Here is a 20,420-nt window from a genome sequence, read left to right on the forward strand (position 1 = left end):
TTAAAAAGCATTTAGACAGTTACATGGGTACAGTGGGTATAGAGGGATATGGGTCAAGTGCGGGCAATTGGGATTAGCTTGGGGTCTTTATAAAAAAAAAAGGGCAGCATGTACAAGTTGGGCTGAAGGGCCTGTTTCCATGCTGTAACCCTCGATGACTCTGTACCTATTTAGTATCAGTATTGGTGAACATGGAGTTTGATGAGAAATTCCCTTTCTTCTTTCCATTCCCTACATATTTTCTTTTCATTCCTCAGTCACGTTAACGAGCCTACCCTCAGAATAGGGATGTGCCCAGCTGACTGACGCTCTGCTTCCACACTCCATGGGGCAGCACGGTGGCACAGTGGTTCGCACTGCTGCCTCACAGCGCCAGGGGCTCGAGTTCAATTCCAGCCTCGGGTGACTGTCTGTGTGGAGTTTGCACTTTCTCTCCCCACCCCCCCCATGTCTGCATGGGTTTACTCCAGGTGCTCCTGTTTCCTCCCACAGGTCCTGTTTCTGTGCTGTAATGTGCTATGGTTCTATGATGTGCGGGTTAGCGTGATCAGCCAGGCTATTTGCCCCTTAATGTCAGGGGGATTAGCCGGGTAAATATGTGAGGTTAGAGAAATAGGGCCTGGGTGGGATTGTGGTCGATGCAGGCTTGACGGGCTGAATGGCCTCTTTCTGCTCTGTAGGGACTCTATGTAGCAAACTGCTCCCAAGATTTTGTTACGTTTTTTTAAATCCTTCCCAGTTTGTCCTTTGTAACAGTTAGAAAGGTCCTCCACAGGAGCCTGTTTACTTACTTTCAAATGCGGTGTAAGATGTGAAAATGTGCCCAGGTCTTTTCAGATGAATCTTTATCACAAGCCAGTTTGAGTGGAAACTTACTGAGGTCTACATATTGCCTTTGGGTGGGAACAGAAATCGGGACTGTGTCTGAGTCCCAAACCCAACTGTAAGCTTGCTAAGTCTCTCGCCTGCTGGAAAGAGATTACAGAACGCTGCTTTATCCCATTTAAGCTTCTACTGGATATTGAAGCTCTGCTGATCCCATGTACGTTTCTCAGAGAGCTGAACATGCATTCTGCAACTGATATCAGCATTTCTCCATACAGAGTTAGATCTGAAAATCAAATAATGTCCAATTATTGACTGTGCTTAGCTGTGTTCCCTCAATGAACAGCGGTAGTGATGTGTGCTACAAATGTGTTGCTGAAATATAACCTGAATTATCTCTAGACGTATGAAATAAGCTCTTTGGGAGCGCATTTCTTTCCACTGATCAATTTGGGCCAATACATCAGAGCAATTGACTGTGACTTACATTGCTTTCCTTGGGTTTTTTTTTAACATTTTTGAACGCCCAAGCCTCAGCTATGAAATTTTCTCCCTGAACCTCTCTGCCTCTTCCCTCTTCTTATTTCGAATACTCCTCAAAATCCGACACTGGCAAAGTTTTTGCCCTGACATCCTCTTACATGGTTCAGTGTTAAAATGGCTCATGATTGCATTCTTGGGCTGTTTTGCTTTGTTAAACACACAATGTGAATACAATTTGTCATAGCTGTGTGAAGTCCTGTAGTATTTTAACAGCATCAGCAGCCAGAGAGCCCAGAGCAGCCATAACTATAATCTTTAAAACCTTGTGGGCAAATGGTAACTGCCAGCGCAGGAACAAATTGAAGAGCAGTTAATGAAACCTGCTTGTTAGATGATGTTAATGTCCATCGCTAATCATGTCTATAACTCCTGTGGAGCTGTGCTACTTCTAGTATGAAAGAATTGGTTTACAGAATCCCTACAGTGCAGAAGGAGGCCATTCGTCCCATTGAGCCTGCGCCAGCTCTTCTGACAGAGTATCTTACCCAGACCCTTTCCCCCTTCCTATCCCTGTAACCCCATACGTTTACCATAGCTAATCCCCCTAGCCTATATGTCGTGGGCCAATTCACCTAACCTACACATCTTTGGAGTGTGGGAGGAAACCGGAGCACCCGGAGGAAACCCATGCAGACGCAGGGGAGAACACGCAGACTCCGCACAGATGGTGACCCAAGCCAGGAATTGAACCTGGGTCCCTGATGCTGTGAGGCAGCAGTGCTAAGCACTGCACCACCACACCATCCTCGGTAGCTAACTGCCTCAGATTTGTGTCACATCAATGTCACATATTTATGTGAAGCGGAAAGTACTATTATTGAACTGAAAAACACAACCTGCACCATGTTTTCATGTGAGTTTGTATATTAAGATTTGTTAGGCTTCCAAACAGGACTTTGAGCTTTAAATAAATTGCGTAGACTTAATCAAATGTTTTAATTACTTTTTTTGTTAAAGATGATGAAAATGCAGCTGTTAGCGATTATAAATGCCCTGTGGCCTACATTCACAGTTGTCTAGTCTGATGCACAGCTGGGTATATTGAATTCAAAACAGCTCTCTGGTAACCATTGACCAGGGCTCCCAGATGTGCCAAAGAGTGAGTTAAAAACTCCAGATGAGTTCCAGTTACTTGTTTAGCTTCTCTGAACCCTGCTTTACTTCAGTGTGCATAATTAAGTAATGAAGATGAGGTGAAAATACAGCAGATGCTGTAAATCTGAAATTAATATAGAAAATCCTGGGCCTACTCCGCAAGTGTAGAGAGAGAACACTTTCTCTCATCAATATCCTTTTATCAGAACTGGCAAAACAGGAAAATCTAACAAGTGCAGAGGCATGGGGAGTGTGGCACAGTGGCACTGCTGCCTCTCAGTGCCAGGGACCCGGGCTCGATTCCCAGCTTTGGGTCACTGTCTGTGTGGAGCTTGCACATTCTCCCCATGCCTGCATGGGTTTCCTCCGGGTGCTCCGGTTTCCTCCCACAGTCCAAAGATGTGCTGCTTAGGTGCATTGGCCGTGCTAAATTCTCCCTCAATGTACCCGAACAGGCACTCAAGTGTGGCGACTAGGGGATTTTCACAGTAACTTCATTGCAGTGTTAATGGAAGCCTACGTGTGACACTAATAAATAAATAAAAATAATTAAGTGGGTGGGTTATGGGGGGGCGGACGGAAAGATCAAATGGGATAGAAATAGTAAATGCTGGACATATTCAGCAAGTCAAGCAAGATCAGACAAAACAGAGGTCATTGATCATCCTTCATCAGAACTGAGGGCAGACAGAAATGTAGTGGGGCCTCAGCAAGTGAGGAGGAGTGGAAGGGAGAGTCAGTGATGGGGTGGAGGGCAGGAAAGATGAAATGACAAAAGGTAATGGGTAAAGAAACAAAATATGTATTCAAATGAGGTGTGAATGGCTGGATAGCAGGCAGCTGAATGGAAAGTGAATGGATAAAGAGAAAAACTCAAATCATCAAAAAAAGGAACAAGTTGGAGACAGAGGTTATGATCTGAGACATCAACTCCACACTGAGCCTTGAAGGCTGTAGAGTGTGCCCATGAGGCACTGTTCCTAGAGCGAGTGCTGAGTGTCATTGGAACCCTGGAGCAGGCCAAAGACAGCAAGGTCAGAGTGGGACAAAGGGAGAGAGTTGAAATGACAGCTGACAGGAAGGCCGGGGTCACGCTTGCAGATTGAACAGAGGCGTACCACAAAACGCTCACACAGTTCACTCTCCCCAGTATGGGAGCCACATGGGCAGCAAACACAGTGTACTGAATGGACAAGCAGTATTAAGTCGCTATTTTACTTGGCAGGAGTGTGTGGAGTACATGTTACAAACTGTGTGGCTCCTGGCAACTGCAGCGTAGCAACTATTTAATAATTATCAGGAAGCCCGACCTCCGTGGGTTTGACCAGCTAACCAGCTTTTATTTTGCCCTTCGTTCCTACTGCAACTCTGAAATAAACACCTTCTTGGTTCCTGTTAGAAGTATTCGGGGTGTGTGTGTGTGTGTGTGTGTGTGTGTGTGTGTGTGTGTGTGTGTGTGTGTGTGTGTGTGTGTGTGTGTGTGTGTACACACATCCAGATATGAAAAAGACAATATTAATCACCATCCTTCCTGTTACTTCAGTAATGTAGATGATGTGCCTGTTTTATAAGGACAGTATATTTGATGTCATTTGTTCAATGTGTTATGCTGAGGGAGGGCCACATCCCAACATCAGAGAGGCAATGGCCTAGTGGTATTAGCACTAGACTATTAATCCAGAAATTCAGCTAATGTTCTGGGGTCCCAGGTTCAAATCCCACCATGGCAGCTGGTGGAATTTGAATTCAATAAAATACATCTGGAACTAAGAATCTACTGATGACTGTGAAACCAGTGCCGATTGTCGGGAAAACCCATCTGGTTCACTAATGTCCTTTAGGGAAGGAAATCTGCTGTCCTTGCCTAGTCTGGGCCTACATGTAACTCCAGAGCCACAGCGATGTGGTTGACTCTCAACTGTCCTTTTGAACAAGGGCATCTCGGGATGGGCAATAAATGCTGGCCTAGCTAGTGACATCCATGTTCCATGATTGAATTTAAAAAAAACAGGTTCAGGAACAAAGTGAAGCTCAGGTTACTTGAGTTTTGCTGTTTGCTCAGAGAATGTTCTGAAGTATTTGTTAGTTTTGTCTGAATATTTTGTCTGAAGTATTGTATAAGAATAATTGGCCCAGTTACCCATTAGATCACCTTTGGCACTGTTTGTGTTGCATTAAGGTTGTGTTCTTTCACAGAAAAGCAGTTTAGCACCCATCTATTAAATCTGTACTATGGACTTATAGTCATTGAATAAGCCAAGTTCAGCGTTGAGTACACAGTGTTCTGATGTTTTATTTCCACAATGCCACTCATTTAACTTGAAAAGGTAATTAAGTTGCTCTGATTGGAATTCATATACACAATTCTAATAATCCAGGTAGACAGTAGCTGATCAAAATCTTGACCAAAGTGGTAGCTTCAGGGGAACGTCTTAAAGGAGCAGAGAAATTCCCAGCATTGTCTCCTGTAGTGAGGAGGATGACGGATCTTGCCCACCATTGCTAGTGAAAGGCAGTGCATGCCCATGGGGTACAGGGTGAGGGATCTTACAAACTGTGAGTACAGGATGGAAGAGTTTGTAAACTCTGATGTCTCATGGCAGGGAGGAAACATGGAGAAAGGCATATGATCCAGAAACCAAAGAGCCCGTAGGAGCTGACAACACCCAAATGTGGCCATATGCAGATCAGAAGGACAAATTGTATTCCATCACCAAGTGCTTTAGTCACTCGTGGATGGGCTGGATTGAATGGCTGTGCTGGTGGTCAAATCTTAGCAGTTTGTAAGATCCCTTATGTTAATTCCAATCGGAGCAACTTATTTTGCAAGTCAAATGAGTGCCACCATGGAATTAAAACATCAGAACACCATGCACTAAAACTGAATTTGGCTTACTCAATGACTATAAATCCGTAGTATAGATATAATACATAGGCGTTACACTGTGGCTGGGATTTTACCGGTGGGGAGGTCACTTTGCCACATGGGGAGACTGCCCAATTAAAATCTAGTGGCCCCTCTGTGAGCTTGGAGAGGAGTCCTTCCAGGTTGGAAACTGAGTAATGCTGTAATGGACTGATTGGGTCGAATTGGGTTTCTGTGCTGAATATCCTATGTAACAAATACAATAATCCTCTCACCAAAGACAGACCTGTTAATGTACAGACTGAACTTGGAACTATTGTCAACTTCTCTATAGATATATGGTGTGAATCAGTTAGTATAGGAGTTTTGATAATTTTAAAAGCCCTGGCAGAAAGTTTTCCCCACACAATCTGCCCCAGTTCCTTTTAGTCCCTTTAATATCTCTCGAGTAGCAAGTTTTGATTCTTTCAAGTTGACGACATGCTGCACTTGGTTGAAGTCATTAGGTTACATTTCAGCTTCATTTGAAGCAATTTTTTGCACTGTACTTGTTCCCTTTTTGCACTGTACTTTCTACCTTCTGCACCATTAAATTATGGGTGGGATTTTCTTATCCCACCTGTCACGGGAATTGTAGCGGGCGGGACACAGACCATGCAAAGGTCCATTGATCTCGGGCAGGATTTTTCGGCCTTGGGGCAAGTGCACTCTGTCCACGGAGTTTAAATGAATGAAATCTGGGGAGATCCACCAACACTGACTAAACAGTGTAGTCACTTTGGTTAATGTAACAGAGTACATGTGCAACTGCCCTTCATGTTCACAACCTAATCATTCAAAGGCCATTGATTGCGAACATTGATGCAAATGAGATCAAGCCTTGGAGGAGGAGCTACACCTACTCCAATCAGCTTGGATCATGTAGATCAAGCCCAAGACAGGAGGTGAGAGCCCTGTCTTGTCAGCTTGGATCGGGAACGTCCCAACTTGTTGGGTCTCTGAATTGGCTTTAATTTGACTTGATTGAATTGGAATAAAGTAAACAAAACAAAAAATTGATTGCGAACATTCTTAACAACATTTACAAAAAAAGATTAAGTATGAGATGTCAGGATTGCTGGAATTTATTCAGACTGGGTTTCTCAGCCCTGGTCTCATCCATTAATGTAATTACAGTGTAATGTCACAAGTAGGCTTACATTAACACTGCAAAGAAGTTACTGTGAAAATCTTCTAGTCGCCACACTCAGGCACCTGTTCGGGTACCCTGAGGTAAATTTAGCATGGCCAATGCACCTAACCAGCACGTCTTTCGGACTGTGGGAGGAAACCAGAGCAGCAAGAGGAAACCCACGTAGACACGGGGAGAACGTGCAGACTCCACACATTGGCCCAAGCTGGGGATTGAACTTGGGTCACTGATGCTGTGAGGCAACAGTGCTAACCACTGTGCCATCATGTCACCCCTAGATTTGACACGAGTTTTAACTTATATAATTTTCAATTCACTCCCTCTAGAGATAAATCTGAGTACGATTTGCCTCTTTATTAAAAAAGAGACAAGAAAAAAGTTCTCTTTGAGAGAGAACTCTAACTGTTTAGCCACAGAAAATGCCAGCATTACGCTGTAATTTTTTTTAAACTTTATTCCAATCCAATCAAGTCAAATTAAAGCCAATTCAGAGTCCCAACAAACTGGGACATTCCTGATCCAAGCTGACAAGACAAGGCTCTCACCTCCTGTCTTGGGCTTGATCTACATGATCCAAGCTGATTGGAGTAGGCATTGCACCTCCTCCTCTAATTTGCATCTTAGCCAAAAGACCAAGATGCCGCATTAAAAAATTGCTTCAAATGAAGCTGAAATGTAACCTGGTGACTTCAACCAAGTGCAGCATGTCGTCAACCAAGTGCAGCGTGTCTTGTTGAAGTTGTACAACACATTGGTAAGGCCACACTTGGAATATTGTGTACAGTGTACAATGTATTGTGTATAGGTCACCCTATCATAGAAAGGATTTTATTAAAATGGAAAGAGTGCAGAAAAGATTTACTAGGATGCTACCAGGACTTAATTGTTTGAGTTATATGGAGAAGCTGGATATACTGAGACATTTTCTCTAGAGCGTAGAAGGCTGAAGGGTGATCTTATAATGAGGGACATAGATGATGTCCCTCATAAATAATGAGGAACATTGATCAGCTAGATAGTCAATACCTTTTCCCAAAGGTAGGGGAGTCTAAAACTAGAGGGCATAGGCTTAAGGTGAGAGGGGAAAGATACAAAAGGGTCCAGAGGGTCAATTTTTTCACACAGAGGGTGGTGAGTGTCTGGAACAAGCTGCTAGAGGGGGGTGCAATTTTGTCTTTTAAAAAGCATTTAAACAGTTACATGGGTAAGATGGCTGTAGAGGGATATGGGCCAAATGCGGGCAATTGGGACTAGCTTCAGGGTTTAAAAAAATGGGCGGCATGGACAAGTTGGGCCAAAGGGCCTGTTTCTATGCTGCAAACTCAGCCTTTTGGCTAAGATCAAGTGTAGTATCGACATGCTGCACTTGGTTGAAGTCATTAGGTTACATTTCAGCTTCATTTGAAGCAATGTTTTAAAGCGGCATCTCGGCCTTTTGGCTAAGATGCAAATGAGATCAAGCCTCAGAGGAGGAGCTACACCTACTCCAATCAGCTTGGATCATGTAGATCAAGCCCAAGACAGGAGGTGAGAGCCCTGACTTGTCAGCTTGGATCAGGAATGTCCCAACTTGTTGGGACTCTGAATTGGCTTTAATTTGACTTGATTGGATTGGAATAAAGTTTTTTAAAAAATTACAGTGTAATGCTGGCATTTTCTGTGGCTAAACAGTTAGAGTTCTCCTCAAAGATAATTTTTTTGTCTCTTTTTTAATAAAAAGGCAAATCATGTTCTCAGATTGATCTCTAGAGGGAGTGAATTGAAAATTATAGAAGTTAAAACTCGTGTCAAACCTAGGGGTGACATGGTGGCACAGCAGTTAGCACTGTTGCCTCACAGCATCAGTGACCCAAGTTCAATTCCCAGCTTGGGCCACAGTCTGTGTGGAGCCTGCATGTTCTCCCCGTGTCTACGTGGGTTTCCTCTTGCTGCTCTGGTTTCCTCCCACAGTCCGAAAGACGTGCTGGTTAGGTGCATTGGCCATGCTAAATTACCTCAGTATCCCCAAACAGGCGCCAGAGTGTGGCGACTAGAAGATTTTCACAATAACTTCATTGCAGTGTTAATGTAAGCCTACTTGTGACACTAACAAAATAAACGTAAACTTAAGACTTTGGTTAAACCACACTTCAAGTACTGTGTGCTCTTGTTGCTATCTTATTGAAAAAATACAGAGGTACTGGAGAGATTGCAAAAAAGATCTACAAAGATGATACTGGCACTGTGCGTTTATACCTTGCAAAGAGAAGGCTGAGGAAATATCTAATAGAAATCTTTGAAATTAAGCAAAGTTTTGACAAAGTAGACATCAACTGTTTCCACTGATGGGGAAAAGCAAAACTGTCGGCCATCAATATAAGATCATCATAAAAGAAATCAAATAGGGAATGCAGAAGAAACTTCCTCCTGAGAGTGATAAGAATGTAGAATGCCACAGGGAGAGGGTAAGGCAAATAGTGTAGGTGTATTTCAGGAGAAGCTAAGCATATGAGGAAGAAGGGAGTTGAGGTCATAGAAGTTTACAGCATAGAAACAGGCCCTTCGGCCCAACTTGTCCATGCCGCCCATTTTTTTGTTTAAACCCCAAAACTAGTCCCAATTGCCCACATTTGGCCCATATCCCTCTGCAGCCATCTTACCCATGTAACTGTCTAAATGCTTTTTAAAAGACAAAATCGTACCCACCTGTACTATTACCTCTGGCAGCTTGTTCCAGACACTCACCACCCTCTGTGTGAAAAAATTGCCCCTCTGGACCCTTTTGTATCTCTCCCCTCTCACCTTAAATCTGTGCCTTCTAATTTTAGACTCCCCTTCCTCTGGGAAAAGGTATTGACTATCTAACTGATCTATGTTCCTCATTATTTATGAGGGACATTATCTATGTTATTAGTTAGTGTCACAAGTAGGCTTACATTAATACTGCAATGAAGTTACTGTGAAAATCTTCTAGTCGCCGCACTCTGGCATCTGTTCGGGTACACTGAGATAAATTTAGCATGGCCAGTGCACCTAACCAGCATATTATCTATGTCCCTCATTATAAGATCACCCCTCAGCCTTCTATGCCTGAGAGAAAATGATTCAGTATATCCAGTTTCTCCATATAACTCAAACAATTAAGTTCTGCACTCTTTCTATTTTAATAAAATCCTTTCTATGATAGGATGACCTATTCACAATACATTGTACACTGTACACAATATTCCAAATGTGGCCTTACCAATGTGTTGAACAACTTCAACAAGACGTCCCAAGTCCTGTAACGCCGGCATACCCACTTCAATGTTCTGACCAATGAAACTAAGCATGCTCAATGCCTTCACCATTCTGTCCACCCGTGACTCCACTTTCAAGGTGCTATGAACATGTATCCCTAGGTCTCTTTGTTCTGTAACTCTCCCCAACGCCCTACCATTAACTGAGTAAGTCCTGTCCTGGTTCAGTCTACCAAAATGCATCAGTAGAGGGTTATGTTTATGGAGTTCGATGAAGAAGGATGGTGGGAGACAGAGATGGAGCGTAAATGACAAAATGGCTGGTTATATCCTGTTGGAGAAGTGCTGACATAGTGGTATTGTCACTGCTCTGGGGACCTAGGTTCGAATCCCACTAAGGCATGAGGTGAAATTTGAATTCAATAAGAATCTGGAATTAAAAGTCTAATGATGACCATGAAACCATTGTCATTTGTCATAAAAACCCATCTGGTTCACTAATCAGCACTGCTTGCCTCACAGCGCCAGGGACCCAGGTTCAATTCCCAGCTTAGGTTGCTGTCTCTGCAGAATCTACACTTTCTCCCTGTGTCTGCGTGGGTTTCCTCTGGGTGCTCCGGTTTCGCCCCACAGTTCGAAAGACATGCTGGTTAGGTGCATGGGCCATGCTAAATTCTCCCTCAGTGCGACAGAGTGTAGCGACTAGGAGATTTTCACAGTAACCTCATTGTAGTGTTAAGATAAACCTACCTATGACACCAATAAATAAACATAAACTTAAAACTAATGCCCTTTAGGGAAGGAATTCTGCCATCCTTACCCGGTCTGGCCTACATGTGACTCCGGATCTACAGCAATATGGTTTAGTCTTTAATATCCCTCTGAAATGGGGCATTCAGGAATGGACAACAAATGCTGGCCCAATCGGTGACACCCAGATCCTCAAAGGAATGGGTGGCACGGTGACACAATGGTTAGGACTGCTGCCTCACAGTCCCAGAGACCCGGGTTTGATTCCCAGCTTGGGTCACTGTGTGGAGTCTGCATGGGTTTCCTCCGGGTACTCTCGTTTCTTCCCACAGCCCAATGGTGTGCGGGTTAGGCGGATTGGCCATGATAACTTGTCCATTCATGTCAGGGGGATCAACAGGGTTACAGGGCTAGGGCCTGGGTGGGATTGTGGTTGGTGCAAACTCGATGGGCCAATTGGCTCCCTTCTGCACTGTAGGGATACTGAGATCTGTTAAAGTACAGACTGAGCCATTATCTATTGCCAACTTGTGAATAGATTCATGGATTCCTCTAATGTGGAAAAATTGATCATTCTGGAAGCTCTGCAGGGAGTTTTGCCCCTGCCAAACCGTCACGCTGACTTTATTCTCTATCACTTCCGCAGTTGGAAGTTTTGTCTCCTCCAAGCTGCTCGTGTGGGTCTCGTTCTCTATCATCCCTGCCTTGTGGTTCATGTTAAAATATAAGTTTAGATAATTGAACGGAAGGTCATTCATAATGTATGAATGGACCATCAAAGGTTTATTTACTGCCTGGCTTCTGAGTGCATCATTAGAAGACGCGTGAATTTGCCTGACTCTATCCCAGTTTTGAACTTTTTAAGACATAATGTGTTTTTGGGTCAAAATACAAACTGTTTTGTGCTTCCCTACAGCTTGAAGATGACATCGTTGCCAAAGATCATTACTTCAGCACCATGAAAAATTTTGCACTTCAGCTTTCTTCTGAAGACTGGATGGTTCTAGAATTCTCACAGTTGGGATTCATCGGTAAGAAAAAAAAACATTGATGCAGAAAAATGTGCGAAAAATCACAACGTTTTAAGTCAACGCGATGGAAGAAAATGTTGGTTTCGTAGCTTTCAATAATAAAACCACTATAATTTAATCTATTTTCATAATATTTGTAGTTCTAATTGGGTGGCACAGTGGTTAGCACTGCTGCCTCACAGCGCCAGGGACCCGGGTTCAATTCCAACCTCAGGTGACTGTCTGTCTGTGTGGTGTTTGCACATTCTCCTCGTGTCTGCGTGGGTTTCCTCCGGGTGCTCCGGTTTCCTCCCACACTCCAAAGATATGCGAATTGGCCAGGCTAAATTGCCCCTCAGTGTCAGAGGGATTAGCAGGGTAAATGTGTGGGGGTTATGGAGATAGGGCCTGGGTGGAATTGTTGTCGATGCAGGCTCGAATGGCCTCTTTCTGCAGAGTAAGGATTCTTCGATTCTGAGCAACGTATCATTTTGCAGCACGCTTTTTCAAAGGGCATATTTTTCCGCCTCCATAGAAGTGCCTTGCTGTGCTTCTACCATCTGCCACTGAACCTTTATTATTTGTCTAGAATCAAATTCTGTCCTTGCACACCTCCTCCTCTATATCCTTCTCAAACAACAGTAAATTCATGATATTCACACATTTTCAGCAGGCATCCACATGAAAACAAGCACACAGATGATAATGGTGTGAGCCATGTTCACTTTCCCTTTGAATCTGGTACACTGCCTTGCTGTTCTCACTAAGCCGTGTCGGTTCCCGGCCCTCAGTCTCTGTCTCTAGGGTTCTTGGCCTTGTTTTCAAATCATTTTGGGACTCACCCCATCTTATTTCAATGGCCTTTCGCCAACCTGTTCTGTGCCTTGTGCTCAACTCCTCAGATTCTGGTCGCACCTCACTCTCTCTTACTAGGATGCTACCGGGACTTAATGGTTTGAGTTATAAGGAGAGGCTGGATAGACTGGGACTTTTTTCTCTGGAATGTAGGAGGCTAGGGATGATCTTTGTAGAGGTCTATAAAATAATCCCTATCTAGATTGGCCATCTAGATATTGGCTAGATGGCCAATATCTTTTCCCAAAGATGGGGATGTCTGAAAGTAGAGGGTATAGGTTTAAAGTGAGAGGGGAGAGATACAAAAATGTCTAGAGGGGCAATTTTTTCACACACAGGGTGGTGAGTGTCTGGAACAAGCTGCCAGAAGTAGACGTAGAGGTGGGTACAATTTTGTCTTTTAAAAAGCGTTTAGACAGTTACATGGGTAAAATGGCTACAGAGCGATATGCGCCAAATGTGGGCAATTGGGACTAGCTTAGTGTTTTAAAAAGGGGCAGCATGGACAAGTTGGGCCGAAGGGCCTGTTTCCATGCTGTAAACCTCTATGACTATGCTGCCATCAAACCTTTGAATGGACCTTCCTTATATTAAACTGATCTTCCTCTACAACCCTAGCTACGACTGTAACACTATATTCTGCACCCTCTCCATTCCTTCTCCCCTATGTACTTGATGAACAGTATGCTTTGTCTGTATAATGCGCAAGAAACAATAATTTTCATTGTTTCCCAATATATGTGACAATAATAAATCAAACAAATCACTGCCTCAGTCATTAGATCTGTGGCACTTCCAGATTCTTTGTCCCATTACCACTTTGTAGTTCGAGGGAGACGATGACACAGTGGTAATGTCGATGGACTTGTGATCTAGAGAGCCAAGCTTTATACTCTAGAGACACAGGTCGAGATCCCACGACAGCACCCAGTGGAATTTAAATTCAGTCAATCTGGGATCAGTCTGACCTCAGTAACGGTGACTATAAAACTATCATCAGTTGTTGTAAAGACCAACCTGGTCTCTAATGTCCTTCGGGAAGGAAATCTACTGTCCTTCCTTGGTCTGACTTAACATGTGACTTCAGAGCCAAAGCAGTGTGGTTGATTCTTAAATGCTCCCTGAAATGGCCTAGCAAACCACCCCATCTACAGCAATTAACAGTATTTTGTTTTATTTGTTTGAGGGACATGGGCATCGCTGGCTGGCCAGCATTTATTGCCCATCCCTAGTAGCCCTTGATAAGGTGGTGGTGAACTGCCTTCTCGAATTGCTGCAGTCCATGTGCTATGGGTTGACACACGAAAGAAGTTCCCGAATTTTGACTCAGCAACTACAAAGGAATAGCGATATATGTCCAAGTTAGGACAGTGAGCTGCTCGGAGGGGAACTTGCAGATGGTGGTGTTCCCATGTACGTGCTACCCTTGTCCTTTGTAGATGGATGTGGTTAATGGTTTTGGAAGGTGCTGCCTAAGGATCTGTGGTGAATTGCAATAAATGCTGGTCCAGTCCGGGATGATGACATCCCATGTGTGAATTAAAAATGACACACATTCTCCTTTATGTTTCCTTCGTGATTTCTTTCAAATGGTTCACAAGATTGCCTGTACAGTAACCTGATGAAACTCTGGGCGGACTCTTCCAACCCACTTTCCTCCCATGATCTTGGAACAACTAGCCCTATATTCTCTGTCCTAATAGGAATTTGTCTTTGGAAACCTGGCTTAGGCTTCAAATTCCATCATCTATGGATACTGAATTTAACCAGAAATAAACTGATTGAGATAGCAGTACGTTGGTAACATTCTTATGGCTCCTATGTTTCTGCAATTCAATTCAATGATATATAGACGGTTTCATTGCCTCCTGTTGGAGGATTTGCAGGTGGAGGGTTGGCCGGGGAAAGCTGTGACAATCTTGAGACAGCCTTCCTGCCCACCCTGGCCTGTCTGCTATTTTACAGTCGGACAGTGAGGCCTAGGCCACCCCACCCAGCCTTGCGTGAACAGATCATGACTACGCAAGGATCATTTCTCACCTGGCCTCCATTTTGAGAAGTTGGAATGTCAGGAGTCTGGAAAGTCACGTTGCTCATATCTGGGATGGGAAGGTGAGGGGGACACTGGCATCTCCATCAATAACCTGCCCCACAGGGTACTCACACCCAGGAATCCCCCCCAAACCCCTACTCTCCCTCAGTTTCTCCATCAACAATCCCCAACCCTTGGGCCTCACCTCCCTCCCAACGCTGAGACATCCTGCACATACCAGGTCTTGCACTCTGGGAGTTAGACTCCAAGAACTGCTTGTTGTCCCAGCAGTGGCCAAGTAATCAGCGAGGCCGGCAGCTATCTGAGGTGGGGGTGAGTGTCAGAAGGCCCACTTCCAGTCAGCATTATCACCAAGGATGCATTCCCCACCGACTGAGGGGTAGGACAATAAACCCCAGCATCCAAAATATCCTGGCCATTATCACCAACCTACAACTGAGGCAAGTGAAAGGTAAACTTGCCATAGTCACAAATGATTCTCCTCTTTTGTGATGGCGATTTAACCTGAGGATCACCTCAGATGAGGGGCAACATTGAGCAGATGGGGCCTTCATGAATAACCTCAGCCGGTATGGGAATTGGAGTTCTTCCAGTTCTGTGTGGGTTTCCTCCGGGTGCTCTGGTTTCCTCCCACACAGCAAAGATGTGCAGATTAGGTTGATTGGCAGTGCTAAATTGCCCCTTAGTGCCAGGGGAGGGGGATTAGCAGGGTAAATATGTGGGGTTATGGGGATAGTGTCTGGGTGGGATTGTTGTCAGTATAGCCTCGATGGGCTGATTGGCCTCCTTTTGCACTTAGACCTTCTACGATTCTATGAACCCACACAGTTGGAGGCAAACTGCGTCACAAACTGTCCAGCCAACTGAGCTAACCGCGAGTAATATTCTATTGAACGTGTGCTACAACATATAAATAAACCCGGTCAGTCTCTCTATATAAAATACAGACAGAAATCCTACTTTAATAGAAGGAACAGTGAAATTGGGTGGACGTGATTTATGTCTGTCAAATAATATCGCTTCTGCAAAGAAAACCCAAACGGAACGAATGAATGTTAATCTTTTGACCTGCCACAGCCCAGGGGAGTTCTTCTCTCTCTGGGCCAGTCACTTTAAAACATTCAGCAACCCACACAGTGAATCACTGACCTCAGCCTGTCCTTATGTACAACCCCCAGTGGCAACAAATAACTGGAGCAATGTCACAAAACTGTAAAGCCAGGAGTAACATTGATGATGTTCTGAAACGGAGAGCCCTCAAACATCACTGAGGCCTCGCTGTAAAAGAGGAATTTACCTTGTGAATTCCAGCAGAATTTTGGAAATCAGCCCTTGCTGTTTGGGAATTTTTATGCACATCCTCCTGAGCAGTGTTACCCTCTTTGAACTCTTGTGATATCTTGCTGATAAGTATCCACCTGTCAGCAGTGTCCCTCGGTGTAATCTACCCATGCTTAATCTCGTTTTATCTCTTCACAATCTCACATTATCTTTATCCTGAAGGTTTGTTTCCCTGGCTGTATTTATCTATAATCCTATCAATCGCTACAATCACCTTTTGCGTTCCATTTATAACTCGAAGGAGCAAGTTGCTCCAAATGTGGAACGCACTCACACAATAAGTGGTGGGTGATAGCTCGCGTAATGGCTTTAAACCTGAGATTGATGGCTTTTCCTTGGTGTTGAGGGATATGCAGCGATGCAGCAGATAATGAGGAACTAAGATGCAGATCAGTCATGATTCAGTTGAACAGCGAAACACAGCACAGTGGGTGGCACAGTGAGCAGCACGGTGGCACAGTGGTTAGCACTCTTGCCTCACGGCGCCAGGGACCCAGGTTCAGTTCCCGGCTTGGGTCACTGTGCGGAGGCTGCATGGGTTTCCTCTGGGTGCTCCGGTTTCCTAAAGACAAAGAACAAAGTACAGCAAAGGAACACACCCTTCAATCCTCCAAGCTTGTTCCAACCATGATGCCCTAACTTTAAAAAAAGCCTTCTGCCCTTACTTTATTCATATCCCTCTATTCCCTCCCTATTCATGTACCCGTCCTGAGGCCTCTTAAATGTTGCTAGTGTGCCTGCTTCCACCACCTCCTCTGGCAGCACGTTCCAGGCACCCACCACTCTCTGTGTGAAAAACTTCTCCCATACATCTCCCTTAAACTTTCCCCCTCTCACCTTGAACCTGCGTCCCCTTGTAATTGACACTTCCATCCTTGGAGAAAAGCCTCTGACTATCTGCCCTGTCTAAGCCTCTCATAATTGTGTAGACCTCTATCAGGTCTCCCCTCAGCCTCTGTCTTTACAGTGAAAACAATCTTCATTTATTCAACCTCCCCTCCTAGCCAACATCCTCTAGAACCTTCCTAGAGAACCTTCTTTGCACTCTCTCCAAAGCTGCCACATCCTTCTGGTACTGTAGCGACCAGAACTGCATGCAATACTCCAAATGCAGCCTAATTAAGGTTTTATATAGCTGCAACACAATTTCCCAACTCCTGTACTCAATGCCCCAGCTGATGAAGGCAAGCATGCCATATACCCTCTTAATCACCTTGGTGTTTTGCCATTTTTAGGGAACTGTGGACCTGCACGCCCAGATCCCTCTGTATGTTAATGTTCCCAAGGGTTCTGCCATTTACAGTATAATTCACACCTAAATTTGATCCACCAAGATGCATCACCTCACGTTTGTCCAGATTAAATTCTATCTACCAAATCTGTGCCCAGGCCTCCAATCTATCTATATTCTGTTGAATCATCTGACAATCCATGGCACTATCAGCAATTCTACCAATCTTTGTGTTATCTGCAAACTTACTAATCAGACCACTCACATTTTCCTCCAGATTATTTATATATGCTACAAACAACTGAGATCCCAGCACTGATCTCTGTGAAATACCACTAGCTACAGATCTCCATTCTGAAAAGCACACTTCCACTGCTACTCTCTGTCCTCTATAACTAAGCCAGTTCTACATCCATTGAGCCAGCCCATCCTGAACCCCATGTGATTTTAGTTTTTGTACCAGTCTGCAATGTGGGATCTTGTCAAACACTTTACTAGCGTCCACAGCCCTTCCCGCAACAATTTTCTTTGTCGCCTCTTCAAAAAACCCAGTCAAGTTGGTGAGACATGACCTTCCCCATACAAAACCAAATGTGCATATATCCTGCCCCTCCCTATCTTCTCCAAAAGCTTCCCCGCCACTGATGTCAAGCTCACCAGCCTACAATTGCTGGATTATCCCTGCTTCCTTTCTTAAAGACATGCTGGTTAGGTGCATTGGCCACGCTCAATTCTCCCCCAAATGGGTGCCGGAGTGTAGCGACTAGAGGATTTTCACAGTAACTTCATTGCAACATTAATGTAAACCTACTTGTGGCACTAATGAGTAAACTTTAAGCACTGGATGGCCTATCTCATTTCTCAGATTCATAATGCCCTTCAGACTCCGCAGCTGCCATTTTGAAAGCATTGCACTTTCCAAAATTACTGGTGCCCTTGCGATAGTGAGTTCTGTTGCTTAGCTTGTCATCTGCTCCATTAATGTGAGATGATTCATAGGCAGGTCCTGAATTTGACTGTTTAATTGACAGAACAATGGGGACAAGTCATGCCACCTGTTGATTAGAACGTTTTTCAAAAAAATGATGAGAGACCAGCGACTTATTACTTGAGCTATTAATGCTAAATGCTGCAATTAGGAAATAGAGATTTTAAACAATTAATTAAGCATTCAAGTGTTTGCTTGTTAAGAGCTCTTTTATAGGCTTTTATCTCTAGTCAGACATGTATCCATTTTTGATTTGTATCAAAATAAATGAGAATCCATATGAGTAGTATTTTACATCTCTGCTTCATTGCAGCTAATTTATATGGACACGGGGATAGTGATGAGCTGTTCGGCATTAACAAAGCCTTTGTTCTCTGGTTGTCAGTTAAAAAAATCTTCTGTATGGAAAGCATGATTAGAAATTGCAAATTATGAATGGAAATGATGGGGAGTGTGGGGGGTGAGGTAGAGGGGGGAAATACAGGAAAATGAACTTCTTGAGTGCCTATGTAACAGTGGTGAAAGAACTCCCAACGATTGTTGAAAATACTTTGAGACACTGGCGATCTGGGAAAATAGTGAGACAGGTAACATAACGGTGGCACAGTGGGTACTGTGGGATACCCACATTCTCCCCGTATCTGCATGGGTTTGTTCCGGGGTGCTCCAGTTTCCTCCCACTCTCCCAAAGATGTGCAGGTTGGGTAGATTAGCCAAGCTACATTGCCCCTTAGTGTCCCACGATGTGTAGGTTAGAGGGATTAGTGGGGATAGGACCCGGGTGAAATGCTCTGTAGGAGAGTCGGTGCAGACTCGATGGGCTGAATGGTCTCCTCCTACACTGTAGGGATTCTATGACAAGCTAAAAAATAGGGGCAGGCACAGGAGTGACAGCCGCATTGGCATTGCTCTGCTATTCCATGAAATCTTGGCAGACATTCAGTAGAATTTTGGCTGATATTTCACAGCAACATCACTTTCCCGCCTGACCCCGAATCCCTTGATTCCCTTCCAGTTCAAAATCCTATAAATTTCAACATTGAATGTACTCAGCGACTGGGCATCCCCGACCTTGTGTGGTGAAGAATTACCTTGATTCGCAATGCTTTGAGTGAAAATATTTCTCTTGAACTCAGTCCCAAATAGCCGCCCCCTCGCTGAGATTATACTTCTTTTTTCCCCATCCCAGTAACCAATCCAATGGGATTTCAACGCGATAAGACCATAAAACACGGTGGCACAGTGGTTAGCACTGCTGCCTCACAGCCCCAGGTTCAATTACCGGCTTAAGTCACTGTTTGCATGGAGTTTGCACGTTCTCCCCATCTCTGCTTGGGTTTCCTCCGGGTGCTCCGATTTCCTCCCACAGTCTTTCAGAAGTGCTAGTTAGGTGCATTGACCCGAACAGGCGGCGGAGTGTGGCAACTAGAGGAATTTCGCAGTAACTTCATTGCAGTGTTGATGTAATGTGACTATTAAATAAACTTTATAGGAACAGAATGAGGCCACTTGGCCCATCAAGTCTGCTCTGCCGTTCAATCATGGCTGATATTTTTCTTATCCCCATTCTCCTGCTTTTTCCCCCATACCCTCTAATCCCCTTATTAATCAAGAACTGAAGTTATACTGAGATATACAACATATTTATATATAAATTATATAGCTTAATCAAGTGATGGAGAGGATGGTAGGGGGCTCCTAGGCCATTGTTTCATAGCTTAGATAATGAATGTGGTGTACCATCTTGGTGATACTCCATGAACATCTGGCTCATTTCCTGCAGTCTCTCCAGGATAAAAATTCACACGATGTGGATTGTAAAATATTACCATTTTTAACAAAATCTCATCCCAGTTGTTTAACCAGAAGGAGGCAATTTGACATTGTGCTGTCGTTGAAACAGCCTTGGTCTTTCCTTGCCTTTTCTGTCTCTTTTTAAATCTAATGAGAGGAGACAGATCGCTAATGTCCCAGAGGATAAATCATTGTGTGGCACAATGCCATTAGCAGCATTGCTTTCAGCTGTCTGGGCTGTTAATTTAATTAACTGGATTTTGTATTGAATAGCAGCAAGGCCAATATTGTTCACCATTACCACTGAGTAATCCAGATGGCAACATTTGCAGGTAATGCCATGAGTTGAATAGAAAGCTGGTTAGCAGCTAGGAAGCTAAGAGACCCATAAATGGGTCTTTTTCTGATTTGGCAGCCTGTGACTAGTGGAGTTCCGCAGGGATCTGTGCTAGGACCCCAACAATTCCCATTATATAGTAATAATTTGGAAGAGGGAATTGAATGTATTATCTTCAGATTTGGACATGATACAAAATCGGGTGGGAGAGTGAACTGTGAGAACGATGCAGAGATGCTTCAGAATTTTTTGGATAGGCTGAGTGTGTGGGCATCTGCATGGCAGATGCAGTATAATGTGGATAATGTAGCAATAATATGAA

General features: G+C 44.0%; 1 protein-coding gene across 1 annotated transcript in view; it reads left to right on the forward strand.

Moving 5' to 3' along the window:
- Positions 1–20,420, forward strand: part of mgat4a (alpha-1,3-mannosyl-glycoprotein 4-beta-N-acetylglucosaminyltransferase A) — a 254,102-nt gene that overhangs the window by 179,286 nt on the left and 54,396 nt on the right. Inside the window, exon 8 of the mRNA XM_080197570.1 lies at positions 11,406–11,520. Coding sequence (XP_080053696.1) covers positions 11,406–11,520 — 115 coding nt within the window. The remainder of the gene's footprint in view (positions 1–11,405; positions 11,521–20,420) is intronic.

This window comes from Carcharhinus amblyrhynchos, chromosome 10 (genome assembly GCF_965287045.1).
Source record: "Carcharhinus amblyrhynchos chromosome 10, sCarAmb.v2.hapA, whole genome shotgun sequence".
NCBI classification, from domain to species: Eukaryota; Metazoa; Chordata; class Chondrichthyes; order Carcharhiniformes; family Carcharhinidae; genus Carcharhinus; species Carcharhinus amblyrhynchos.